Source organism: Martes martes (genome assembly GCF_963455335.1).
Source record: "Martes martes genome assembly, chromosome: 7".
In the NCBI taxonomy this organism is placed as follows: domain Eukaryota; kingdom Metazoa; phylum Chordata; class Mammalia; order Carnivora; family Mustelidae; genus Martes; species Martes martes.
Genome location: NC_137894.1, coordinates 79741031 through 79764436, shown reverse-complemented (window position 1 = coordinate 79764436; position 23406 = coordinate 79741031). Strand labels below are relative to the sequence as shown.

The 23406-nt window shown below is 43.1% G+C and overlaps 1 protein-coding gene across 3 annotated transcripts in view; it reads right to left on the bottom strand.

Annotated features, from left to right (window-relative positions):
• The window catches only part of AP4S1 (adaptor related protein complex 4 subunit sigma 1), a 55524-nt gene that overhangs the window by 9277 nt on the left and 22841 nt on the right, over positions 1–23406 (bottom strand). For 2 of the 3 annotated variants that reach the window (XM_080809062.1, XM_080809061.1), the window contains exons 2-5: positions 17301–17507; positions 14167–14253; positions 12837–12905; positions 4996–5077 (exon numbers count right to left, since the gene is read on the bottom strand). In XM_080809062.1, the coding sequence (XP_080665188.1) occupies positions 5006–5077; positions 12837–12905; positions 14167–14253; positions 17301–17438 (366 nt within the window). In that variant the 5' untranslated portion in view covers positions 17439–17507 and the 3' untranslated portion in view covers positions 4996–5005. The remainder of the gene's footprint in view (positions 1–4995; positions 5078–12836; positions 12906–14166; positions 14254–17300; positions 17508–23406) is intronic. The other variant, XM_080809063.1, reaches the window with a different exon arrangement.

The window sequence follows — 23406 nt, the reverse complement described above, 5'->3', positions numbered from 1 at the left end:
AAATCCTTTGGTAATGACTTAATTATCGTGACCTTTCTAAGAGAACATGGAGACAATTTCAGTTTATTTAGAAGCTACCGCTTCAGTGTTGGATGGCTTTCTTGGAGAGATTCTTTGTTCTTCTTGCCAGTATTTCCCTAGCCCCTAGTTGAACACACGTACTTTTGTGATTTCTCATTAAGTCAGTGTGAAGTTAGCTCCTATTCAGAGAAGACCTATTCTGGTTTCTGGACCTTAAGGTGTTTAGGATTTTAGGAAAGTAATGACGGAAGGAGAGGCTGATGCCCCACAGTGGGCTCTGGGTCCTGCTCAGGGCCTGAGTGCAAATCTCAGTGGTGCTGAATACTGTTGCCTGGGTGCCTTTGTCCCTCCACAGAGCACCATGGAAGACAGCTAGCTGAGTCACAGAGCACAAGAAGCAACGGAGGCCCTTCCTTCTCCCTCACCTTCAATTACAATAAAGAGGTACTTTCACATCACCCATGTGAGCTTTAACATTCTAGAATTAATTGCTCAGGCTTTTGGGTTTTAAGGACTTAGGAAATGAAAACACGAATGTTCTAAAGATTCTATTTGTGTTCTAAAGAATCTATTTAAAAGATTTCTAGAATGTTTTAAATGAATATTTTAAAAGAATTCTAGAATTTTTAAAAGAATGTCCTAAATAATCTATTTAAAAGATTTTGGGAGATGCCGGGATGGCTCAGGTGGTTACGTGACTCTTTTTGGCTCAGGTCATGATCCCATGGTACTGGGATTGAGTCTGGCATGGGGCTCCCTCCTCAGTGGGGCGCCTGCTTCTCCCTCTGCCCCTCCTTCCTGCTCATGCTCTCTCTCAGGCAAATAAATAAATAAAAGCTTTAAAAAATGATTTTGGAATCAGAGAAAACATTCTGGATTCTAGGCCTACCCTATATTTGTGGGGTAGGTAGGTAAAGAGAGGTTCTAGCCTGCTCCTCACTTTTTTCCCCATGTGTGTATGTGGGTTACCATCCCAGGCTCTCTGTCATTCCTGTCCCCAGTCATGGGGAGAGGTCTGTACAAGCCCTACCTAGCAACAGGCCCTGGTATATGGGCACCCCATGAGTTCTGGGGACCCAGGTAGCTGGAGGATGGTCAAGAAGTAGATTAGGGCCCTGCAGGCTCTGGATAAGCATCTTGATCCCATGGAGAGGGACGCTGCTGAAGGAAAGCCAGATGGGGTTCCCTAAGGCCCATGGCCCAGGAAAGGGATCCTGAGTGTCCAAATCTAAAGGTAGTATTGCTGGATTCCACTCTAGCCCAAACAAACCAAGTCTTTAAGCCACTATAAAGGCACCAAATACCAAAAAAGTAGTTAAGGTTTTCTGTACATTCATACATTAGTAGGTGTGCCCTGAACTGAGGAGGAGATGGACATCTCCCCCATAGCACCATTCACGGGCGCCATTCCCCTATTTACCAGTTGGGGTGGAGACAGTGCCTTTGAATTATGAATTGTCTGGAGAATTCAGCAAATCTGGGGCTACAGAACTGAACACGTACATTTTGGGAAGCTCATTAGTTGATTCCTAAAAACCATTTTAATTCATGGAATTTGAAGTCTTTCTGGGTTTTTAACATTTTTATTTATTTATTTATTTTTAAGATTTTATTTATTTATTTGACAGAGATCACAAGTAGGCAGAGAGGCAGGCAGAGAGAGAGGGGGAAGCAGGCTCCCCACTAAGCAGAGAGCCCAACGTGGGGCTGGATCCCAGGACTCTGAGACCATGACCTGTGCCGAAGGCAGAGGCTCAACCCACTGAGCCACCCAGGCATCCCCTGGGCTTTTTTTAGATTTTAAAAAATTATTATTTTAAGTACAATCTACTCCCCAACACGGGGCTCAAATTCATGATCTCAAGATCAAGAGTCCCATGCTCTACCGACTGATCCAGCCAGGAGCCCCCAGAACTTGAAATCTTAAATAAGTCTACTAAAGGATGTACTAGGGCAAACTTTCTCTATAGAAGCAGGGCCTCAGGAGTCCTCAGGCCACATTTCAGCCCAGTGGGTAAAGGAGAATGTGAAGAGTGTGCAGGAACTTATGCACGGCAGATGAATGATTTAGGTCACTGACACGCCCGGCCCCAAGGGTCTGCCCCACCTGACACCAACTGCAACACCGAGTTGCCACTTAGTAGAAGCGTTTTCAAGAAGCCAGAATTTCTGTCCTAATTTCTTGTACTTGGGTCATTCCTCTCTCCCTTCCTTCCTTCCTCCTTCCTTCCTCCCTTTCTTCCTCCCTCCCTTCTTTCCTGCCCCCCTCCCTCCCTCTCTCTCTTTCTTTAGATTTATTTATTTATTCTAGAGAGAGAGAGAGCATGAGTGCCATGGGAGGGGCAGAGTGAGAGAGAGATGGGAAGCAGACTCCCTGCTGAGTGCAGAGCCCAGTGCAATGTGGGGCTCAGGGCCTGATCCCAGAAACCTGACGTCATGACCTGAGCCGAAACTAAGAGTCAGACACTTAACCAACTGAGCCACCCAGGCATCCCAGGTCATTTCTTTTTAAAATGCCATCTGTCTTGTTCTGTGATGTCGGTCTTACTAGCAGTAGAATAAGCCCCTTCTAACCACTTGCATATAAATGGTTCATTTTATTTCTCAAAGTTTAATCATGTGGACTCTGGAAAGCTGCCCCATTCTTGGAACGCTTCAGGGGAGTGAAGCTTCTGGAGAAAAAGATGGCAAGTAAAGGGCTTCTTGGGAATTCTACAAGGTTTTGCCTTCCATCTTCCTGGGGCTGCACCAAAGCCAAGCCTTAAAGCGCGTCTATTCCATGTGGGTGGACAAGGGAGGCTTTCTGAAGCCTGAGCTAACACAAAGATAGGGGTTGTGAGTGTTGGGAGAACCAGCTCTAGGTTACAATTCTATCAGCTGCCTGTTTTCAGACTTTCAAGGCTGAAGGAAGCTTTCCTGGCCAAGCAGCCCTGACCCATGTTAGCTGCTCAGCAATGCTGGGGTCATGCTCCCAGGGCGGTGGTGTGGAGCATTTCCGGCCCTACACAGAGGGGCAGGAAACTGAGGCTGCACCTCTAAAAGGTTCCCTTCTTACTGTTACGAAATTGGTGTGGAGAGGTCCTTCTCAGACATGTGATAGTTAGAAAGAACTATGTATGAGGCAGAGTAAAGGTGTGGGTTTTAATTGGATTGTTTTCAGATGGCTAAGGGTGAAAACCTTTTAAGAATGTTAATAGAAGAGAGGGTACCCCATAGCCTACCTGCCCGGCTACCTGCTTCACTTTTAGGCCACTGGAGGTCCATGTGAAACTATGCCTTGAGCAAAGGCTTACACTTCTAGCTCTGGGCAGATTCAGTTCCCTTCTCTAAATGGTGCAAACCAGAGGGCTCTAAAGACAAGCCTGTCTCTACTTCTAATAAACATTTAATCAATATGTAAGATACATCAATACAACTAGTTCAGCTATAATACATACCCTGTTATATCTGCTTCACTTTAATTCTCTGAACTTCGAGACTAGTTAAAGTGTCTTTTCCTATTCCAGGTGTAACTCTAGGTAACTCAGCTCAGTTACCCAGAGTCATGGCAACATCAAATATTAAGGCTGAGAGGCTGTTAAAGCTCTTCTAGTCTAATCCTGTTATTCTGAGATGAAGGGTTTATGTGTCTTGTCCAACACCTACAGTTTGTGGCAGTTCAAAAGCAGAATTTGGGTTTCTGTACTCCTGGTGAAGTGTCTAACAGCTTTTCCTATCTTCCTGATGACTTTTTAAGTCCAAAGGCATTTTTCTTATTCCCCTGTACAAGAAGAGGAGATCTATTCTGAATTGCTTTAAAAGGTTTAGTTAAAATGGAATATAACATGCTGAATAAAAATACCCCTTGATATACAGACTTGGACGTCCTAGGTCAAAGGGATCATAGATTTAGGTCACTCACCACTAGAGGGCACTCAGATTTTCCCAGTTAATTTAAAGAGGCTGCCAGATACAGCCTGGAAATGGAGTTTATCAATGTGATGACATTTTCTATCAAGAGTAAAAGCTAAGTGGCCCTTTCCCCCAGATATACTGATGTCTAATGTATATATACGTCTATAGAAACCTGTTATAATTAATGTATTTATTATATTTGTTACTATTTTAAGTAATATTTGTTACTTAAGCCAGATGTTTTCACAAAGGACTCTTTCATTATTGCTTTCAAGCAGATTTTTGAAGTAAAAATTAACTTAAAAGTCAACTTGCCTCCAGAGCATTCATAAAGAACCCAGAGGCCCCTGCCAAAATCCACAGGCCTACAGTATTTGAAGCAAAAACTGTTTGGGGTGGGGGGGGGACCTTGCATACTTTGATTTGAAAGGGTTAAGAAAGGGCGCCTGGGTGTCTCAGTGGGTTGAGCCTCTGCCTTCGGCTCAGGCCATGATCTCAGGGTCCTGGGATCGAGTCCTGCATCGGGCTCTCTGCTCCGTGGGGAGGCTGCTTCCTCGTCTCTCTCTCTCTGCCTACCTGTGATCTCTCTGTCAAATAAATAAATAAAATCTGTTTTTAAAAAATAAATAAATAAAAGGGTAAGAAAGAAAAGAAAAATAGAGCTTTCTCTGCTATAAAAGTAAATGTATACAAGCCAGGCAATTATTTAACCCTCCAGTTTATCATCCTTGAAGGCTTTATTCTGATGATGTGAGGCACTTCTGGAGATTTAGACCTGGAGCCATGAAAATCCATCCTCTCTAGGAGGACCAAGGACTTTCTAGTTGTGTTACTCAAATTCTGTAAAGGTCTATTCTATATACTCAAAAGAAGTTACATTGTTAGACCAGTTATTATCAACTACGACCACAGCATTGCCCTGTCTGAAACATATAAGAATCATCTTTGTAAAAAAGGGCAAAGGGTGAAAAAAAGAAAAGGGTGTTTCTGCAAAGTTCCCGCACCTCTGACTGTTGATGGATAATTAGCATTCTGGATTCTGGATTCTGCTGCATCCTTTTCTTGGCCCATGGCACTTACCTGATTGGGACTAGCCTATGCTTTGCCAAGTACTGAGGAAAACCTGGCTCACAGCTTTGAAAAAGGATACATCTAGTTCACTCTGGAAAAGAGAAAAAAGTACAAGGATGAGAATAAGACACTGGGTCACATGCACTTAGCAGAGCTAGCAGATGCTCTGGCCGCAAGCTTGGGAACAGGTCGGGGAGACGGCTCTGGCCATACAAGGCTGAGCAGGAAGGCTCTGAGTCGAGGACTGTGCTATCTATCTATCTATCTATTTATTTATTTATTTGAGATTTATTTATGAGAGAGAGAGCGAGCACACACACGTGTGTGTACACATGAGTGGGGGAGGGGCAGAGGGAGAGAGTCTCAAGCAGACTCTGCACTGAGTGTGGAGCCTGATGTGGACTTGATCTCATGACCCTGAGATCACAACCTGAGCCAAAACCAAGAGTCAGATGCTTAATCCACTGTGCCACCCAGGTACCCCCTGGACGGTGCTTCTTAAAGAAAAAAAACAAAAAGGTTGTGGTCTGGGGGAATTTTGCCAACCAGAACAATTCATTCTTCAAACATAGAGGGAATAGACTACCTCAGCCTTTACAGATGATAGCTCATTTGATACGTGTATCAAAAACAATAATATGCATGCCCTTTGAATCCATCAATTGTACTTCTATAAGTTTATCCTGAGGAAATAATTAAGTAACAGCACAACAATGTGTGATAGGATGTTCAGGGTAATGTTTATAGAAGCAAATCACTGAAAACAAGCTACAAATCTATCAAGGGGGAACTACTTAAATCAATTATTGTAGATCCACAAATGAGGCTATAGGTATGTAAGTACTACCCTGTTAAGTAAAAAATCAAGTTATAACATGGCATATACAGTATTATCCCAAGGATATAGGTACATGTAGAGATATCTGCAGACATAGTTAGATACAGACAGATACGTGAAGTCTAAAAAGAAATAAACCTAATGGAATGTGTCGGTAATTCATGGACTTACTCATGATCTTCTCCCCTTTCTTTTTGATTATATGTGTTTTTAATTGTTTTCAATGGTCAGAGATGTTTACAGCATTAAAAAAATCATAGAGGGAGAAATAGTAAACAGAGTTAAATTCACATCTGAAAGGACTCAAGATTTGTCAAGTGAAGCAGTGATGACCGGGTCCTCAATAGTAGCTGTCCTCTCTTGCGAAATGGCCCCCAGGGAAGCTAACTGGGTTGGCTTTTTGTTTTGAAATGTGATCTCGAGATGCTTCTTGCAGCCCAGACAGCATGAGACTGATCTCCAAATTTAAGATTTGGAAACTAAGATTAAAAATAGTTCTCAGAAAGAATGTTTAAAACTCACTAACCCCAAAATAAGTCTTAGATGACAAGGCATCCTCTGAGTGGGACAGATTCTATTTTCTTGCCCATAGTACTCTCTTCTTTCCTCTTGTCTCTTTTTTTTGCTACTGTGATCCTAAATGGAGCCATCTCACAGTACTGTTGGAGTCCTGTGTAGTCACCAGTTTAAATTAAATTCTAATCTTTATTTCTGTGGTTTATGTGGTCACTGACTCTCTCCCCAGAATTACAGCAAGAATTCAGCAACCAGCTATTTGTTCTCAGTCACCAAATATAATAATAATTTTAAAAACCTTAGCACTGGTAATGCTTGTACTCACTCATGATTATCCCAGGTTTAAAATATTGCTTTTTTTTGGGAAATGGTATTTTTTCTTGATAGGTATTCCCTTAAAATGGCAATCATGGCCAGCTCTGAATCACAGACCCTGACTTGCAAACCAGTCTATCTTAAGAGAGCGGTCCCTGTGATTAAGCAGGAGCCAGAGCTGTGCTATCTAATATGGTGACCACCAGCATCATCTGGCGAATCGAATGAATTGAGATTAAATTCCTCATTTGCTCCTTTATACTAATCAGGTTTCCAGTTTTGAAAAAACCACATGTTGTACTGGATGGTACAGGTACAGAACATTTCTGCGGTGACACAACATTCTACTGAACAGTGCTGACTTACGGTACTCTTTCCAAGCCATCAATACAAAGATGGAGTTTAAAGCCAGCCTTACTGTCCCCTGGCCCCTCAATGCCAGTCTCTGGAATGGCCTGACTACCCCCCCCTCTCCAGCTTCAGAGGGCACTAATTCCATCCTAGCGGGATACACAACCATCTCTCTGGCCACAGGGCAGCTTCCTAGCTTTCCTCATGCATTAAGTAGTGGGTCTCTGATCTAAGCACGCATCCAAATCATCCACAAGGCTTGTTAAAACACAGACTGCTGAACCTCCACTCAGACTTTCTGATCCAGTAGTCTGGGGTGGGCCCACAATTTGGATTTTTAACAAGTTCCCAGGTGATGTTTATATTGCTGGTCCAGGAAACACACTTGGAGAAGCATTGCACTAAAGCAGTGAAGACATGCTAGTGGATGGTCCCATGCAGGAGTGTGCCAAACTTTACTTTACTTCATGTATTAGGACTTAGGCTGAAGATATAACTTCTTTTTTTTTTTCCCAAAGATTTTATTTATTTATTTGATAGAGAGAAAGTGGGAGAGAGTACAAGCAGAAGGAGTGGCAGAGAGAAAGGTAGAGCAGGCTTCCCACTGAGGAGGGAGCCCGATGTGGGGCTCAATCCCAGGACCCCCGGATCATGACCTGAGCCAAAGGTAGACGCTTAAACGAGTGAGCCACCCAGGCGCCCTTCAAGATACAACTTCTTAACATGAGTTTTGTCCTTAGTAGACTTCAGTGCACTCAATATTACTAACGATAGACCAGATTCCACTCACTGTCTCAGGAAAAAGCAGCTTGAAATAGTTCCCTCCTAATCCTTTTATTCAAAAGCAAAATAACAACAACAACAAATCCTTTTTATTTAAAAGCAAAACAAAGGAACCAAAACAATTTTGAAAACTCAGTTTGTGCCACTACTACCTCTCAAGAATGTCTAACCAAGGCTCAGGAAGGCCTACGGGAGCAGAGTAAAACATCTTCACTGATTCTTTTTTAAAAGAGTACTGGAGGGGCGCCTGGGTGGCTCAGTGGGTCAAAGCCTCTGCCTTCGGCTCAGGTCATGATCCCAGAATCCTGGGATCGAGCCCCGAGTTGGGCTCTCCGCTCAGTGGAGAGCCTGCTTCCCCCTCTCTCTCTGCCTGCCTCTCTGCCTACTTGTAATCTCTCTCTGTCAAATAAATAAATAAAATCTGAAAAAAAAACAACAAACTATCATGATTCAAAGAACACTGTCAGGAAAGTGAAAATTTCTCCCACTGAATGACAGAAAATATTTTCAAATAATATCTGATAGGTATTTGTACTTGTATTCAATTAGTTCAATCAAAGATATTTTCTACTCAATCAATTCAAAGATATCTGTATTCAGAATATATAAAGAACTCTTACAACTTAACAATAAATAAATAATGCAACTGAAAAAAATGGACAAAGGATTTGAAAAGACATTTCTCCAAAGAAGATACACAAATGGCCAATAAACACATGAAAAGATGCTCAATATTTGTTATCCATTAATGAAATGCAAATCAAAACCACAACTGGCATCGATACTACTTCATACCCACTAGAATGGCTATAACCAGAAAGACAGATAGTAAAAAGTTTTGCCAAGAACATGGAGAGATTAGAACCCTCAAACACTGCTGATGAGAACTGATATCATGCAGCCACTTTAGAAAAACAGTTTGGTAGTGCATCAAAATGTTAAGCATGGAGTTACCACATCACCTAGCAGTTTTACTCCTAGGTATATTATACCCAAGAAAACAAAATATGATGCCACACAAGAATGTTCATACAAACGTTCCAAGCTGCCTTATTCATAATAGCCAAAAGGTATCATTAACCCAAATGTCCATCAACTAATGAAAAGGTAAACAACACGTGGTATAACCACTTAGCAGAACATAATTTGGCAATAAAATTATTGCCAAATAATTGGCTGGCCCGCCTGCCGTTCCCGCCCCAGGCCCAGCTTCTGCACCAGCACGGTATGGTCCAATGATCCGAATCTGAGGACGCCGGCGGCCGCCCCGGAACATCGAGCCTCATCTCCCGGCCGCAGCCAGCTGACTCGGTCTCCAGGTGAGGAGCAGCAAGTGCGTCCTCTCAAGCGGGAACCATCTCCTGTGCTGCCGCAGAGCCGTCAGTTCAGGGAGAAGAACCACCTTGGGCGGAAAGTTCTCGCCTTTGCAGGTGGCTCTCCTTACGCGTGTGCCGCTGGTGGCCGCGGGGGGCCCTGCTGTTCCCGGTCCCTCAGGTAAGCCACTCCGTGAGCAGGCCCGCCGCTGCTCTCCAAGTCCCTGTGAAGGCGCGTGGCGCCCACCGCTCAGGTGCTGTGAATGGGTCGTACTTCCCACGGGACCCCTGAGAACGGCTTTGCACCCCGAGCTCCCCTGCCCTCCGTTTCTCAAAAATGGCTTTTCCCCTAGGATGGATTGAGAGGGCAGGAGATCCGTCTGCCTTGCACCGTGTCACCGTGGGCCTCAGGGGGTCACGGGGCCGGATCTATCGCAGCCCGGGCCCTGCGGCTGGCGGGCCTCACTGGCCGGGCTCAGAGGCAGGGCTGCCCCCCAACGCCCGTGGGGAGTGTGCTTCCTGCGCTCCCATTGCCTGGGTTGGTTGGAAGAGTCTTTTTAGAGTTTGAACTATGAATGGGGGAGTCATTCTGCTGTCTTTCCCTCAGAAGGGCTCTCCGTATTTTTCTAGATTTAAGTAAACATCTATCTGGGTCAGTTTCGTCTTCTCCCTGCCTCCTGATCATGGCCGGCTCCCACCCCTTTTTCTAACAGATATTTTAAAGAGTCCCTTATTGTCCAGAAATGAAATTCGGAGATGATATAGCTACCCCCACCCCCATTCTTGTCCATCTAGAACCTCAGAAAGTGGCTTTATTGTGGCTCCTGACTGGCTCAGTTGGTAGATCCTATGACTTTTGATCTCAGGGTCATGAGTTCCAGCCCCACACTGGTGTAAAGATTACTTAAAAAAATAAAAATCTTAAGGGCGGGGGGGAAGAATGGGGCTTTATTTGGGACTAGGGTCTTTGCAGATGTACTTAGTTAAGGATTTCAAGACAAGGTCAGCTTGGATTTAGGGTGGGCCTGCAATCCAATGACAGGTGTCCTTGAAGAAAAGGAGAGACACAATAGGGGCCATGAGTGGACAGGCAGAGGTTGTAGGGATACGGCCGCAGGCCTGGGAACATGGGCCCCTAAGAACTCCTGGAGCCTTCGGAGGAAGTGTGGCCCAGCATCACCTTGAGCCTCTAGAACTGAGAGAGGATAAAATTCTGTCACCGGAAGCCCCTGTTTTGTGGTCATCTGTTATAGTGGCCATAGGACATTGACACAGCCAGGAAATAAACTCAAGGTGGGAAGCACTGCTCTAAATGCATGCTCACCAGCTGCTCCCATGGGCCTCTGTATGTGGATGTTATAGGCAAGCCTGTTTTACAGAGCAGCCATTGGGCTCAGAGATGCTGGGTGACCTGCCCAGGGCATACAGCCAGGAAGAGGGACTCTGGGTTCCCACCTGGGGTCTGTCTGACCCCTGTTCTGCCTGCAGATTTCACCAGTGGTACAGGAGTAGGTGATTAGGGCCATTCCTGCTCTCTAAGCCTCAGCTTCTTCCCTACTTGTAGGGTGCTTGCAGGCACCTTCCACTGGCTGGTGCCGATCCCCTCTTCTCTTTCTACTCTGGCTTCTGCAGAACGGGGGCTGGTCTTCTCTCTGTGCTGATGAGGTCACCACTCTGGGCACTTAGTAACCAAGACACAGACCTGAGTGGAGAGGCCAGGCCTCCCAGTCTGGGATGGCATGGGCCTGTATGGTGTGGGGTCCTCAGGGCCCCAGGCCCGCCAAGGAGGCTCGGGGTGGGGGTAGGGGGGGCTCTGGCTCTTGTCCAGACCAGGCTCAGGCTGGCATGTCCTTCTGGTGTTTGTGTGACACGGCGGAACTGACCCTAACCTGGGGACTGCGTCTGACCAGATCTGAGGGTTTGCAGGTTTCCTGAGTTCTGCTCTGGGCAGCTCTCTGCTTCCAGGGTCCTGCTCCTAACCCCTCCCATACCTGTGTCATTCTGAAGGAAAACAGTGCTAATCCCTGAAATAAGTGTCGGGATCTCTGGTGGAGTTTCGTTTTGTCCGGAACAGTGTTGTACCCAGAACCCTACTCACATTTTACCCATTGTATTTGGGTGTCCAGCGCATACCCGCTCTGTCCCCTGGTTGCCCTCCTTGCCCAGGCCTCAGGCCCCAGGCCCCAGGAGAAGGGTGGCAGGCTCTCCTCTCACCTGCAGCAGCTTTCCCAAGCACCCCCTCTGGGCCAGGGTCCTGCTTTCATTCCTTTCTGGCTGCCTTCTCCACTCCCCCCAACCCCAACTGTTTTTATTATGAAAGCTGTCAAACATTCAACATTTCAAGCAAAAATTTCTCCCCCTCCCCGTTCCCCTCTCCCCTCCTCTCTCCTTTTTCCCCTGTCCTCCCCCTCCCCCTTGTTCTTACTCTTTCCCCCTCCCTCCCTCCTCTCCTTCCCTCTCCTCTCCCTCCTCCTTCCTGGCCTAATAACCAATTCAAAGAAAGCTGCAGACATCATGGGGAAAAAAAAAAAAAAAGGAAAGAAGTACTGACACATGCTATAACATGGATGAATCTTGAAAATATTATGCTAAGTAAAAAAATAAAGCCATAAAAGACCACATATTGTACAAGTCTATATAAATAAAAAATCTAGAACAGGCAAGCCTATAGAACAAAAAGTAAATTGGTGATTATCCAGAGCCTGGAGCAAGGGAGCCAGATCATTGGGAGGGAAATGCTAATAGCAATGGTATTTGTTTGGGGTTGTAAAATATTCTGCTGTTATTGTTTTACACTGTTAGGGTTCTTTTGTTTTTATAAGTTTTCTTTAAAAATACTTGAATACTCATGTTACGTGATAAGTGATTAACTTTATAAAGAGAACCATGGTAAGAATAAAATTATTAATGGTGGAATAAGCATCTTCTCTATTAAGTCAAAGTACTTAAGGATACAGTGATTTCATGGTGTTATGAAATATTCTAAAATTAACTTTGCTGATGGCTGCACAAGTGTGTAAATATTAAAACCTGTATATGTTAGATGGGTGAGTTTGGGGGTATGTAAATTAAATTTCAGTACAGCTGGGGTTTTTGGCTTTGTTTTGTTTTTTAAAAGGGGGGCTGTTGGGAGGCCCCTTGGTTAGGCGTTCTACTCTTGGTTTTGGCTTGGGTCATGATTTCAGGGGCAGGAGATTGAGCCCTGTGACAGGCTCCGCTCTCGGGGGAGTCTGCTTGAGATTCTCTCCCTCCCCCTTTGCCCCTCTCCCCACTCTTGCATCCACACCCTCTCTCTGTCTCAGATAAATAAATAAAATCTTTAAGAAGGGGGCTGTAGGAAAGGAACTTATGTATACCTTAAGGGGAGGTGGTTTTGGTCATCAAAGCAAACGTGTGGATGGAAATAATTCCTAAACTAAAAAGGTTCCTAGTGCCTTAGGGAGGGAGACAGAAAAAAAGAAAGATGAAAAGTAAGTTAAATACAAAGTCTCTTGATTAAAAGAAAGACATAAGAGGTCCTTAGGCTTGTAGAACTGGTTCTTTATAAAGATCTAAGGCACATAGTGTTTTGTAACACTTTGGATGAACCAGAAGGAAAGGTAAAGAAAAGGTGGGATCGTTTGAGTTTTAACTTTTACACATTAAAGCTCTGTATGAACACAGATTCTTGATATAGACCCATTTCTGGGAAACTGGGTGGAGGACAAAAACCATTTTTTAGTCATTAGACTTACCACTCGGCTGAAGTACTCATCTAACACTTCCACAAAATTATGGATGAATTCATAAATGGCCATCTCGTTCTGAAATAAAAAAGGAAGGGCACAATTAGTTTTAGTATGGCCCGTATGTAATTAGACTCTGACAAATATTCAGAATAGTTCTAGGACTCACTTGTTTGAAAGAAGCTTACCAACAGACAGAGAATCGAAAATCTTAACCTCTAGGATTTTAAGTCCCCAGTGAACGTAACTGGACTGAAACCAGATCGAGCCTAGTGTTTAGGGTTTTGAGCTCTGCTCCCTGACTTTATCATCAACTGGCTGAAACAATGTTTTTGGCTCTTCATGCCACCATTTTTCCATTTGGAAAGATGGGAAACTACCTCCAGGTTTGGTTCATGGATAAAAAACAATCAACTGAAATTTTGAGGTATCTTAAATCTTAAATGCCTTTTCATGGATTCAATAGTCATAGGTTCTATTGATCTGGGACTGATGTTTCTGGAAAGGTGAACTAAATCTGAGGAGATTCATTAATAACACAATCATATTTATAGTTTGCTCTGGCTTCTGATCTGTCAGCCTATATTTAATGCCACATCTGACTGGCCTCTGCCCCTGTCTCAGTTGCCCCACTGAGCCACACAGAACAAGAGCAAGAACCTGGTATTGCCTAGGGTCGGGGAAAGCATTCTGTGGTTTTGTGCTTACCAACAAGCTGCTCATCTAATTCAAGAAAAATCCCAGATATTTTTCTTCCACACAGCTTTCCCTGGCCTTGATAGAAACCAAGATCCTTTTAAGAGTCAAGATAATTCTTAGATAGGCAAGTAGGGAAGAAAATGTCAATTTAAGGAGGAATAAAAGTCAGACTGTCAGGGTGCCTGGGTGGCTCAGTTGGTTAAGTGTCTGCCTTTGGCTTGGGTCATGATCTCAGGGTCCTGGGATCGCGTCCCTAGTCAGGCTCCTTGATTGGTGGGGAGACTGCTTCTTCCTCTCTCTCTCTGTTGCTCCCCCTGCTTGTGCTCTCTCTCTCTGTCAGATAAATAGAATCTTTTTTTTTTTTTTTAAGATTTTATTTATTTATTTGACAGAGAGAGAAATCACACATAGGCAGAGCAGCAGGCAGAGAGAGAGGGGGAAGCAGGCTCCCCGCCAAGCACAGAGATTGATGCGGGGCTCGATCTCAGGACCCTGGGATCATGACCTGAGCCAAAGGTAGAGGCTTAACCCACTGAACCACCCAGGCACCCCTAAATAGAATCTTTAAAAAAAATTTTTTTAAATCAGACTGTCATTCCTAATTTTCTTGCATTTTCCATAGGCTCCTCTATTATCTTACCTCAGTGTCATTAACTCCAACCACAATGAATAGAGCTGCATACTGTCGATATATCAGCTTAAAATCCTTAAATTCAATGAAAGAGCACTAGAAATAAAACACAATTAGATATTAATTCCAATGGTTGGCACGGATTTCTTCAAAATGGCTTGCATAATTCTAGGTTCTGATTTTAGTACTGGTTAACACTGTCCTAGAAATATACAATATTAAAATGTTATACACTTTTGGTTGATTGCCTGTTGGTTGCCTCCTCACAATATTCATGGGACTACTTGGAAGCATCTCTAGTGGGAGGCAGAGAAGGGTCTAGGAAAAAAGGCTTGGAGAATTCCCGTGGGTTCCCACCTGTATTCCTTCTCATTCCTTTGCTTTGCTCTGTGTGGAAATCAGCCGGCAAAGGTACTGAATAATTTTAAATTGCCTCCAACATGAAAAGATGCCAACATGACAAAGAAGATTTTCTTCTTTTCATCTCCCCTAGGCTCTTCGGGAAGCAATTAGAGATTTAGTTTTGTACTATTTAATAGCGAATGAATAGCCAAATATATACAGCATACACACATGCAAAAAGAATCCTGATTTCTTTTTCCTAGACCCATGAAAAGAATCCATGTAGACTCTTTTATAAATTATTTAAAATTTTGGCTTTTGTGGGGCAGATGCTAGACAAAATCTCCCATCGTAAACATTGCTTCTTATGAATTAATAACAAGTTTACTACCATGGGCTGGTGGTTAGAATAACTCCCTTCCCATTCATCTTTCCTACAGCCATTGTACAAAGCATATTGGGAAGGCACTGGGTAGACAGGAATTGGATAGCAGCCTAAGGCACAGTGCTGCCCTTCCTTTGGATTTCTGAGTGTGCTTGACCAAATGTGACTGCACATGAACTCTATGGCTATCTGCACTGGGATAACTGCTCCTGAGCACCCAGATGCACCTGGAGATGAAGCTGTAAGGTTTTGTTTCTTTTTTTTTTTTTTTTAAGATTTTATTTATTTATTTGATAGAGAAATCACACGTAGGCAGAGAGGCAGGCAGAGGGGGAGGGAGAGGCAGGCTATCTGCTGAGCAGGGAGCCCGATGTGGGGCTTGATCCCAGGACACTGAGATCATGACGTGAGCTGAAGGCAGAGGCCTAACCCACTGAGCCACCTAGGCGCCCCTGAAGCTGTAAGTTTTAATTATGAAATTTCTTCCATGGTTAAGGCACTTGACCATCTATAAAATGGAGGGATTTGAGGCTCTTATTTAAAATTAGGATAAAGGTAAGAAATGCAGGATGACTCTGCAGCTTTTGGCTTACTGTAGAGCCAGTGTGATCTCTACTCAGTTAGATCTTTCAAGGAAACACAACCTATTTTTTTTTTTTAAGATTTTATTTATTTAACACAGATAGAGAGCACACAAGCATGGGAAGCAGCAGAGGGAGAAGCACGATATGGGGGTTGATCCCAGGACCCTGGGATCATGACCTGAGCTGAAGGCAGAGGCTTAACCGACTGAGCCACCCAGGTGCCTGAAACACAAGCTATCTGAAAGAACTGAAGAACATTTTTCAAAGCCTCTCAGGAGTCTGAAAAAAAAAAGTAACAAAGCACCTTTGTGGATAAAATAAAAACTAAGCTGAGATTGTTCAGTACCTAATTATCCCAAAGCCCACTGGGTTCCTTTTAAAATCTAGAATAATTCAGGGGGCGCCTGGGAGGCTCAGTCAGTTAAGTGTTTGCCTTCGGCTCAGGTCATGATCCCAGGGTCCTGGGATTGAGCACCTCATGGGGCTCCCTGGTCGGGGGGGAGTCTGCCCCTCCCTCTCCCTCTGCCTCTCCCCCTTAGCTCATTCTCTCTTTCTCCTCTCTCTCTCTCTCTCCCTCTCCCTCTCTTGCTTTCTCTCTCTCTCAATAAATAAAATCTTTAAAAAAAGAATTCGGAATGCTTCAAAAATATCTAACAATATATTCGTTCCAAAGCATATATTTCAAAAGGTAACGTATCCATGAAGACGGTGTTTGAAACTGTGCAGTGCCTGCATTCTGCAGAAAGATTCAACGGGAATGCTTCTGGAGTTTATCTTTATTTAAAGTATGTGTCCATTAGCATAGCCCTTTAATAGTTTCCCTTTCCCTTTGACAACTGCATGAAGCAATATGTGCCACAGCCGGCCCAAATAGTAATTCAAAGAGGACTCTGAGATGTTGAGACTGGAAAATCAATTTAGAAGCCAAGGGAAACACAGTTCCAACATGTAACTTCTGAGCACTGATGTACCTTAATATTTTAAGACCTAGCAGTGGTTCCCACAGGCGGCCTTTCTACGTATGCTGTGAAATGGAGAACTGGCAAAATTAATGGGTGATTTAAACAAGCTTTCTGATTTTGCTGCAGTTTATTCAGTGATTTCCAATAGATTCAAAGTTCAGGACCCGGATTAAATACATCTCCAATTAAACCTCCTTGTAAAAATAGACTCAGTTCCTAATCTTCCTATTTGTTATTATTTTAATAGTTTTGTTTAACCTCCATTTTGGCAGAATGGGTAGATTTGTTGTGTCATATGAATTTTTAACTTCCACTTACCCCATCTACATCATAAAACAAGACAAGTTCAAATAAAATTTGTTTTGTTTTTTTTTTTAACCACTAGTTGTCGGATTATGTGGGTGTTAAGTTTACACGATGATAAGCAGAAAAAACTATGGTCTACATGAGAATCATGCCAGTATCCCTGGCACAAAATGTATCTCAAGTGCTTACCTCTATACCAATCATCTGACCTTCATCTCTTGGCTTAAAGAGAGCTACCTGCTGGGAACACCCCTCGGAGTTATAAGGGCTAAATTCATATGGAAAAAAAAGAAGGTATGTCTATTAGCTGGAATAAATTTGAGACAAATACCCGGACTTGAATAAGAACTCAAGGCTTTTCCTGGTTTTCCTTGTTTGTATTTTCCTTAAGGGGATGTAAAAGAGAGCTATGCTTCAGTCTTCAATTCACTTCATTTGTTATTTTCCCTAATAGCTGTTGAAAGAATGTAGTTCAAAGAAAATGATGGCCCTTGAGACTCGGTAATAACAGATCTGCCCTTGCCAAGTTGAATGCGGAGATAAAAGAGAGAACCAGAAACTTACTTGTTCATTGGATCGGGAGAGACAGCTCTTTATGACTTCCGTTTCTAGAAGTGTACGCTTATTGATCTCCACATGTTCATAGTATTTAGAAAGTCGGGTCTGTCCTTGTTTATTCACCATGAGGAAAAATTTTATCATTTTTTTTTTCTGGGCAGTATTTTTCCAGATAGTTCAAAAGTTATGTCAAGGGGTGGCTGTAATTAGAACCTGAAGGATGAAGGAACAACAAAAAGTTAAGATTAAAGATCTCAAAGAATAATATTAGATGTATTCTGTAGATGAACCAGGAGTAAATAAAATGTGATCTGATAATACTGGTCTTCGCTCCTATAAACTAAATGAGGTTTTAATAAATAAGTAAACATAGGGGCGCCCGGGGGGCTCAGTTGCTTAAGCTCTGCCTTTGGCTCAGGTCATGATCCCAGGGTCCTGAGATCAAGTCCCTGCTTCTCCCTCTCTCTCTGCCTGCCACTCCCCCTGCTTGTGCTCTCTCTCACTCTCCCTCTGTCAAATAAGCAAATCAAATCTAAAAAAAAAAGTTTAAAAAAACCCAAAAACTAGAAGAGTGCCTGGGTGGCTCAGTCGTTAAGTGGCTGCCTTAGGTTCAGGTCATGATCCCAGAGTCCTGGGATCGAGCCCCACATCAGGCTCCCTACTCCGCGGGAAGCCTGCTTCTCCCTCTGCCACTCCCCTTGGTTGTGTTCCCTCTCTCACTGTGTTTCTCTCTCTGTCAAATAAATAAATAAAATCTTAAAACAAAAACAAAAACAAAACAGAAATCTTCATTAGTTATCTTCCAAAACTTTTTTTTTTTTTTTTTTTTTTTTAAGTAGGCTCCATGCCCAGTGCAGAGCCTAATGTGGGGCTTGAACTCACAACCTTGAGATCAAGACCTGGGCCACCTAGGTGCCCCTCTTTCAAAACATTTTTGAATTTCCCCAATACTTCTGCTACTTGTATTTGTTCAATAGATTCATCATTTTTGTTGGGCACCAACTATGTGTCAAGCACCAAGAGAATACAAAGATAAAGAAGTGGTGATTATTTTTTTTCAATGTTTAGAACATTTTATTAAAGCAAAAGTTGTTGGAATTAAGTGAAATACAAAAACATAGTAAATATTTACATAAACATTGATAACACTGCTCAAGTCACACACATATAAAAATGCAGAAAGGTCTTGAAGAGTTTATAAGGTGAGGGCACCTGAACTTTATTTTATGGACAGGAGAGACAAGCTCTACAGTGAAGTTTTCTTTCTTCAGTGTTGGGAGCAATAGCAGTAATCTCCACTGTTTTGCTAAAGACCCCCACCAAGGCCCTCTAACATGTCCTATGGAAGGTCCTCTACCAAGCAATTTTCCTATATTCCTTAATTCCCACAATTCTCTGAGGCAGCTACTTGTGTTATCCCCACTCTAAGGCCAATCAAATTGAAGTTCAGGGATGGAAGGATCCCCAAAGTGTCTAGATTACTTGTGTCAGAAATAAGAGGCAGCTCAGAAGCCAGGCACATGCCTGGATCCATGACACCCCCTCATTTGTCCTCATCACTCCCAAGGGTCCATGCTTGCAATTTTATTTCTAACTTGGCTATAATGAAACTCGTGTTGGGTCCTCCTACACTTGCTATAGATTTTGAAATGATCAGGGCAAGAGAGCACAATACTGACCAATGGCCAGTGCTTCTTTCATCAGGAGCATCGGAGCTGCCTCCCTGACTCCCCTGACAGTATCATATTCACATTTTGTAGTCGCTGTGAAAATTAAGTGCAAAACACCAAGGTTAATAATAGTTCTTTTTTTTTTTTAAGATTTTATTTATTTGTCAGAGACAGAGAGAGAGACAGAGAGAGAGCGCACAAGCAGGCAGAGTGGCAGGTAGAGGCGGAGAGAGAAGCAGACTCCCTGCTGAGCAAGGAGCCCCATAAGGGACTTGATCCCAGGACCCTGGGACCACTACCCGAGCAGAAGGCAGCAGCCCAACAGACTGAGCCGCCCAGGTGTCCTGTTAATAGTAGTTTTAGGGGCACCTGGGTGGCTCAGTGCGTTAAAGCCTCTGCCTCCAGCTCAGGTCATGATCCCAGGATCCTGGGATCGAGCCCCGCATTGGGCTTTCTGCTCAGCAGGGAGCCTGCTTCTCTGCCTGCCTCTCTGCCTACTTGTGATCTCTCTCTGTCAAATAAATAAATTAAAAAAAAAAAACTAAGTTCTAAAAAAAAATAATAGTTCTTAAATTAACTTTTTTTTTATTTTTTAAGATTTTATTTATTTATTTGACAGAGAGAATGACAGTGAGTGAGGGAACACAAGAAGGGGGAGTGGGAGAGGGAGAAGCAGGCCTCCTGCGGAGCAGGGAGCAGGATATGGGGCTCATCCCAGGACTCTGGGATCATGACCTGAGCCAAAGGCAGGTGCTTAACTGACTGAGCCACCCAGGCACCCCTCTTGAACGAACATTTATTTATTTATTTTTTTAAAGATTTTATTCATTTATCTGACAGAAGAGATCACAAGTAGACAGAGAGGCAGGCAGAGAGAGAGAGAGAGGAGGAAGCAGGCTCCCTGCCAAGCAGAGAGCCCGATGCGGGGCTTGATCCCAGGACTCTGGGATCATGACCCGAGCTGAAGGCAGAGGCCTTAAACCACTGAGCCACCCAGGCGCCCCTTAAGTGAACTTTTAAAATTTGGAATAATTTTACAGAAAAGCTGCAACAGGTTACAGGATAATTCTTGGACTAATTTTGTATTATTCTTTGCCCCCCCCAGCTCATCTCTTATTTCCTAAACCATATCAGACAGGTGGTTATCTCACAATAATGCCAAACACAAAGAGCTAGAAAGATCCAGGCCCAGTCTGGCAAAGCCTGGGCTGCCATGTTCATTGAGGGCACAGGGCAGGATGTTCTGTAGACCAGCTCAGCAGGGGACACAGCAGTTGTGCCATGGGGTGGGGGGTGGGGGGCGGCCTGTAGTCATTCACTCCCTCTTCCAGGAAGATAAGCTCACTACTGTAGGTGGGATTGCAACATACTCCGTTTAGTCATTTGGTATTAAGTGCTGCTTTTATTCTCACAAATTACTGCCAGTAAATTATAGCTGGAGACCAGTAAATTAAGTTACCATCCATTCTTTTATTGCCGTTTAGCAAAGTTATTTTAAAAGAATCTTCATGAAATTTAGAAATTACAATCCTATACTCTGGATTCCAACTGCCAGCTAGAAGAAAGCTACTGTCTTGGGGACCTGGGTGGCTTTAGTCGGTTGAGTGTCTAGATGACTTCTGGTTTCGGCTCAGGTCATGATCTCAGGGTCCTGGGATCCAGCCCTGTAAGGGGCCCCCTGCTCAGCAGGGAGTCTGCTAGTCTCCTTTCCCTCTGCCCCTCCCCTTACTCTCTCTCTCTCTTTTTTTAAATAAAAAGGTAACATCTCAAAGGTACTCATGTCCAAACCTTTGCCTTTAAACGTCTGGCTGTGTTAAGTTTACGGTAAAATGAGATGTAAAATGATCCCACTGAGATGTTACACCAAAGGATCAAATTGGTTTCTACCTTAACAAGCACAGCATTCCTTCCCACTGACTTCAGGAACAAGGATGACAAACAAGGGCGTGTTGAATTGATACTCATTAGGATGCAAGCCTTGAAAATAGTAGCTGAAGGCATCTAAAGGCTCGAATACATCATCTTTTTTTTTTTTTTTTTGCATGCTCATAAACAATTACACAATTTATAACTGTAGGATTACACAGTGGTAATAAAGTAGACAAATAAAACTGTAAACTCCATTATAAAATACACAAAGCTGAAATATACAATGTGGAGACTGAGAGACAAGTACATGTTTGAGAACAGAAGATGAATGCTTTAAGCACCTCTCCTGGTTACTAATCATCAGGGAGGAGAGAAATCAAATAATTATGAAACTGAGGTAGGGCAATAAGGAAAGAATATGCCTAGACAAGTGCTGGGAGTGGCCAGGAAGCAGGTATGAACTTCCTCTGTTTATAAAACTCTTTGCATTCAACAACACACAGGATGGGGAAGATGTTTTGATTGCCAGGACCTAGGGGATTCCACACCCAAGAGCCTGTGTGAATCGAGGACAGATAAGGAAGGGAAATTTCACTGAGGAAAGCCTTACACGAAGGATGCCAGGATGCCTAAAGGCCAAGATGAGGAAGTCTGGTATAGTCATAGTAGAATATGAGCAGATCAATGTCCCAAGACCCTTTATGACACAAACTGAATGCCTAGAGAAAAGAGAGACTTGGAACAATTGAAATGCATGCTGAATTGGGTACAGTTTTCATATTTCTGATGGTATTCTGAGACTGTCATCCAGAGATGACAAATAGATTGTAACTTGGGTGCCAACTGTGACTAACTGTATTTGCTGCTTTGAGCACTGTGTTTGGAAGGATTCTGCAACTGTTTAGGTTCAAAAGGATGCCATGAATGATGAGTATGTCAGCTGCAGGTTAGGAAGCAGGGTGTGGCAACATATGCATCTTGTATCTGTCAGCCCTGATGTGCACTCCCTTCATTTTGCAGATGGGAAAATGGATAATCTGAGATGTAGAGTGAAGTCTTGAATTCTGGTCCCCTGACTCATAATCTGATGCCGTCTTTAATCTGTCACAGTTCCTCTTTGCCTTGCTCAGTGTACCAGTGTCATTAGAGGTTCATTTAAGCTTACTAAGCATCAACTTCATGTGGCTGAATCTAATTACATACTAAGCTCTCCTACAAAACCAGTGATTTTTACTTTTTTATTGTGACAATTTTATTGTGACCCAGCATACACGTACATATGTATCTGATTCAGTTATATATGATGCTCACCAAACAATACCTATCCATTCTGTGTGTATTGTACTCTAGTGATTTTTGTGACATTTTATAAAAAATGTAGGTGTGAGGTATCTGGGTTATATAGATAATTTTTTTTTGTTAAGATTTTGTTCATTTATTTGACACTCGAGAGAGAGAGCGAGAGAGGGAACACAAGCAGGGGGAGTGGGAGAGGGAGAAGCAGGCTTCCTGCTGAATGGGGAGCCCAATGCAGGGCTTGATCCCAGGACCCTAGGATCATGACCTGAGCCAAAAGCAGATGCTTAACAGACTGAGCCCCAACACACAAAATACACATACTATCAACATGATGTATCACTGTTGAACCTGATCCTGGTATCTGGCAGAGACAGTTTTGTTAGGTTTCTGTAATATAAAGTTATCCTTTCCACACCATACTCTTTGGAGCGAAGTCATTATAGGTAGCCCACATTTAAGGGTTGGGAAGTTATGTTTCATCTCCCTGAAGAAAAATTACCTATGTAAATTATTTGGAATTCTACTGCACAGGAGATCTGTCTACTGTACCCTATTATTTATTTTACTCAATCACTTATTTCTATCAGTAGGGACTCACAGGTTTTTTATTTTATACTTAGGGTTATAATACAATATGATTCACAGATTTTTAATTTCAGAAGCCACTAAAGAACTGTAGCCCAACATTTGAAAAACACTGTATTAGAACATGAACTTGTGGGTAGGGTTCATGTTATTTCAGATCTTTGCACAGTAACTAGTGTAAGAGATTATCCAATAAATGTTTGTTGAATGAATGGAATAATGAAGACTTTTTTAAAGTGATAATTTCCCCTTAAAAAGAAAATCACATCAGTATTCAAACAAAGCAGACACATAAAGTACTCTGGTACCCCGACTCCTGCCCCAAAGCCTGTCAGTCTCCTCAAAGATATAAACCAATGTTTTTAAGTTTGGTGCATATTCCTCTAGACTTTCTATAAATTTACATGTAAATATGCATGCATGTGTAGTAACTTTATTTCTTAAACCTAAATGTGATCAAACTCTAAAATGCCAAGTGATTAGCCTGGCGGTTATTCTCTTCTTCAACCTTTGAATGAACCAGGTACGCTCACAAAACCCTGGCTGGAGCCTATAAAAGGACACTGAAGAGAGGCTTCTTGGAACTCATCAGGAGCACTTCCTGTTGACTCAGTCTAGTTCAGGCTTTCCTGGTCTTTGTCCCCTTGATCCAGGGCCTTGGCTCCCATTCTTTTTCTGGCCTTAGTTCT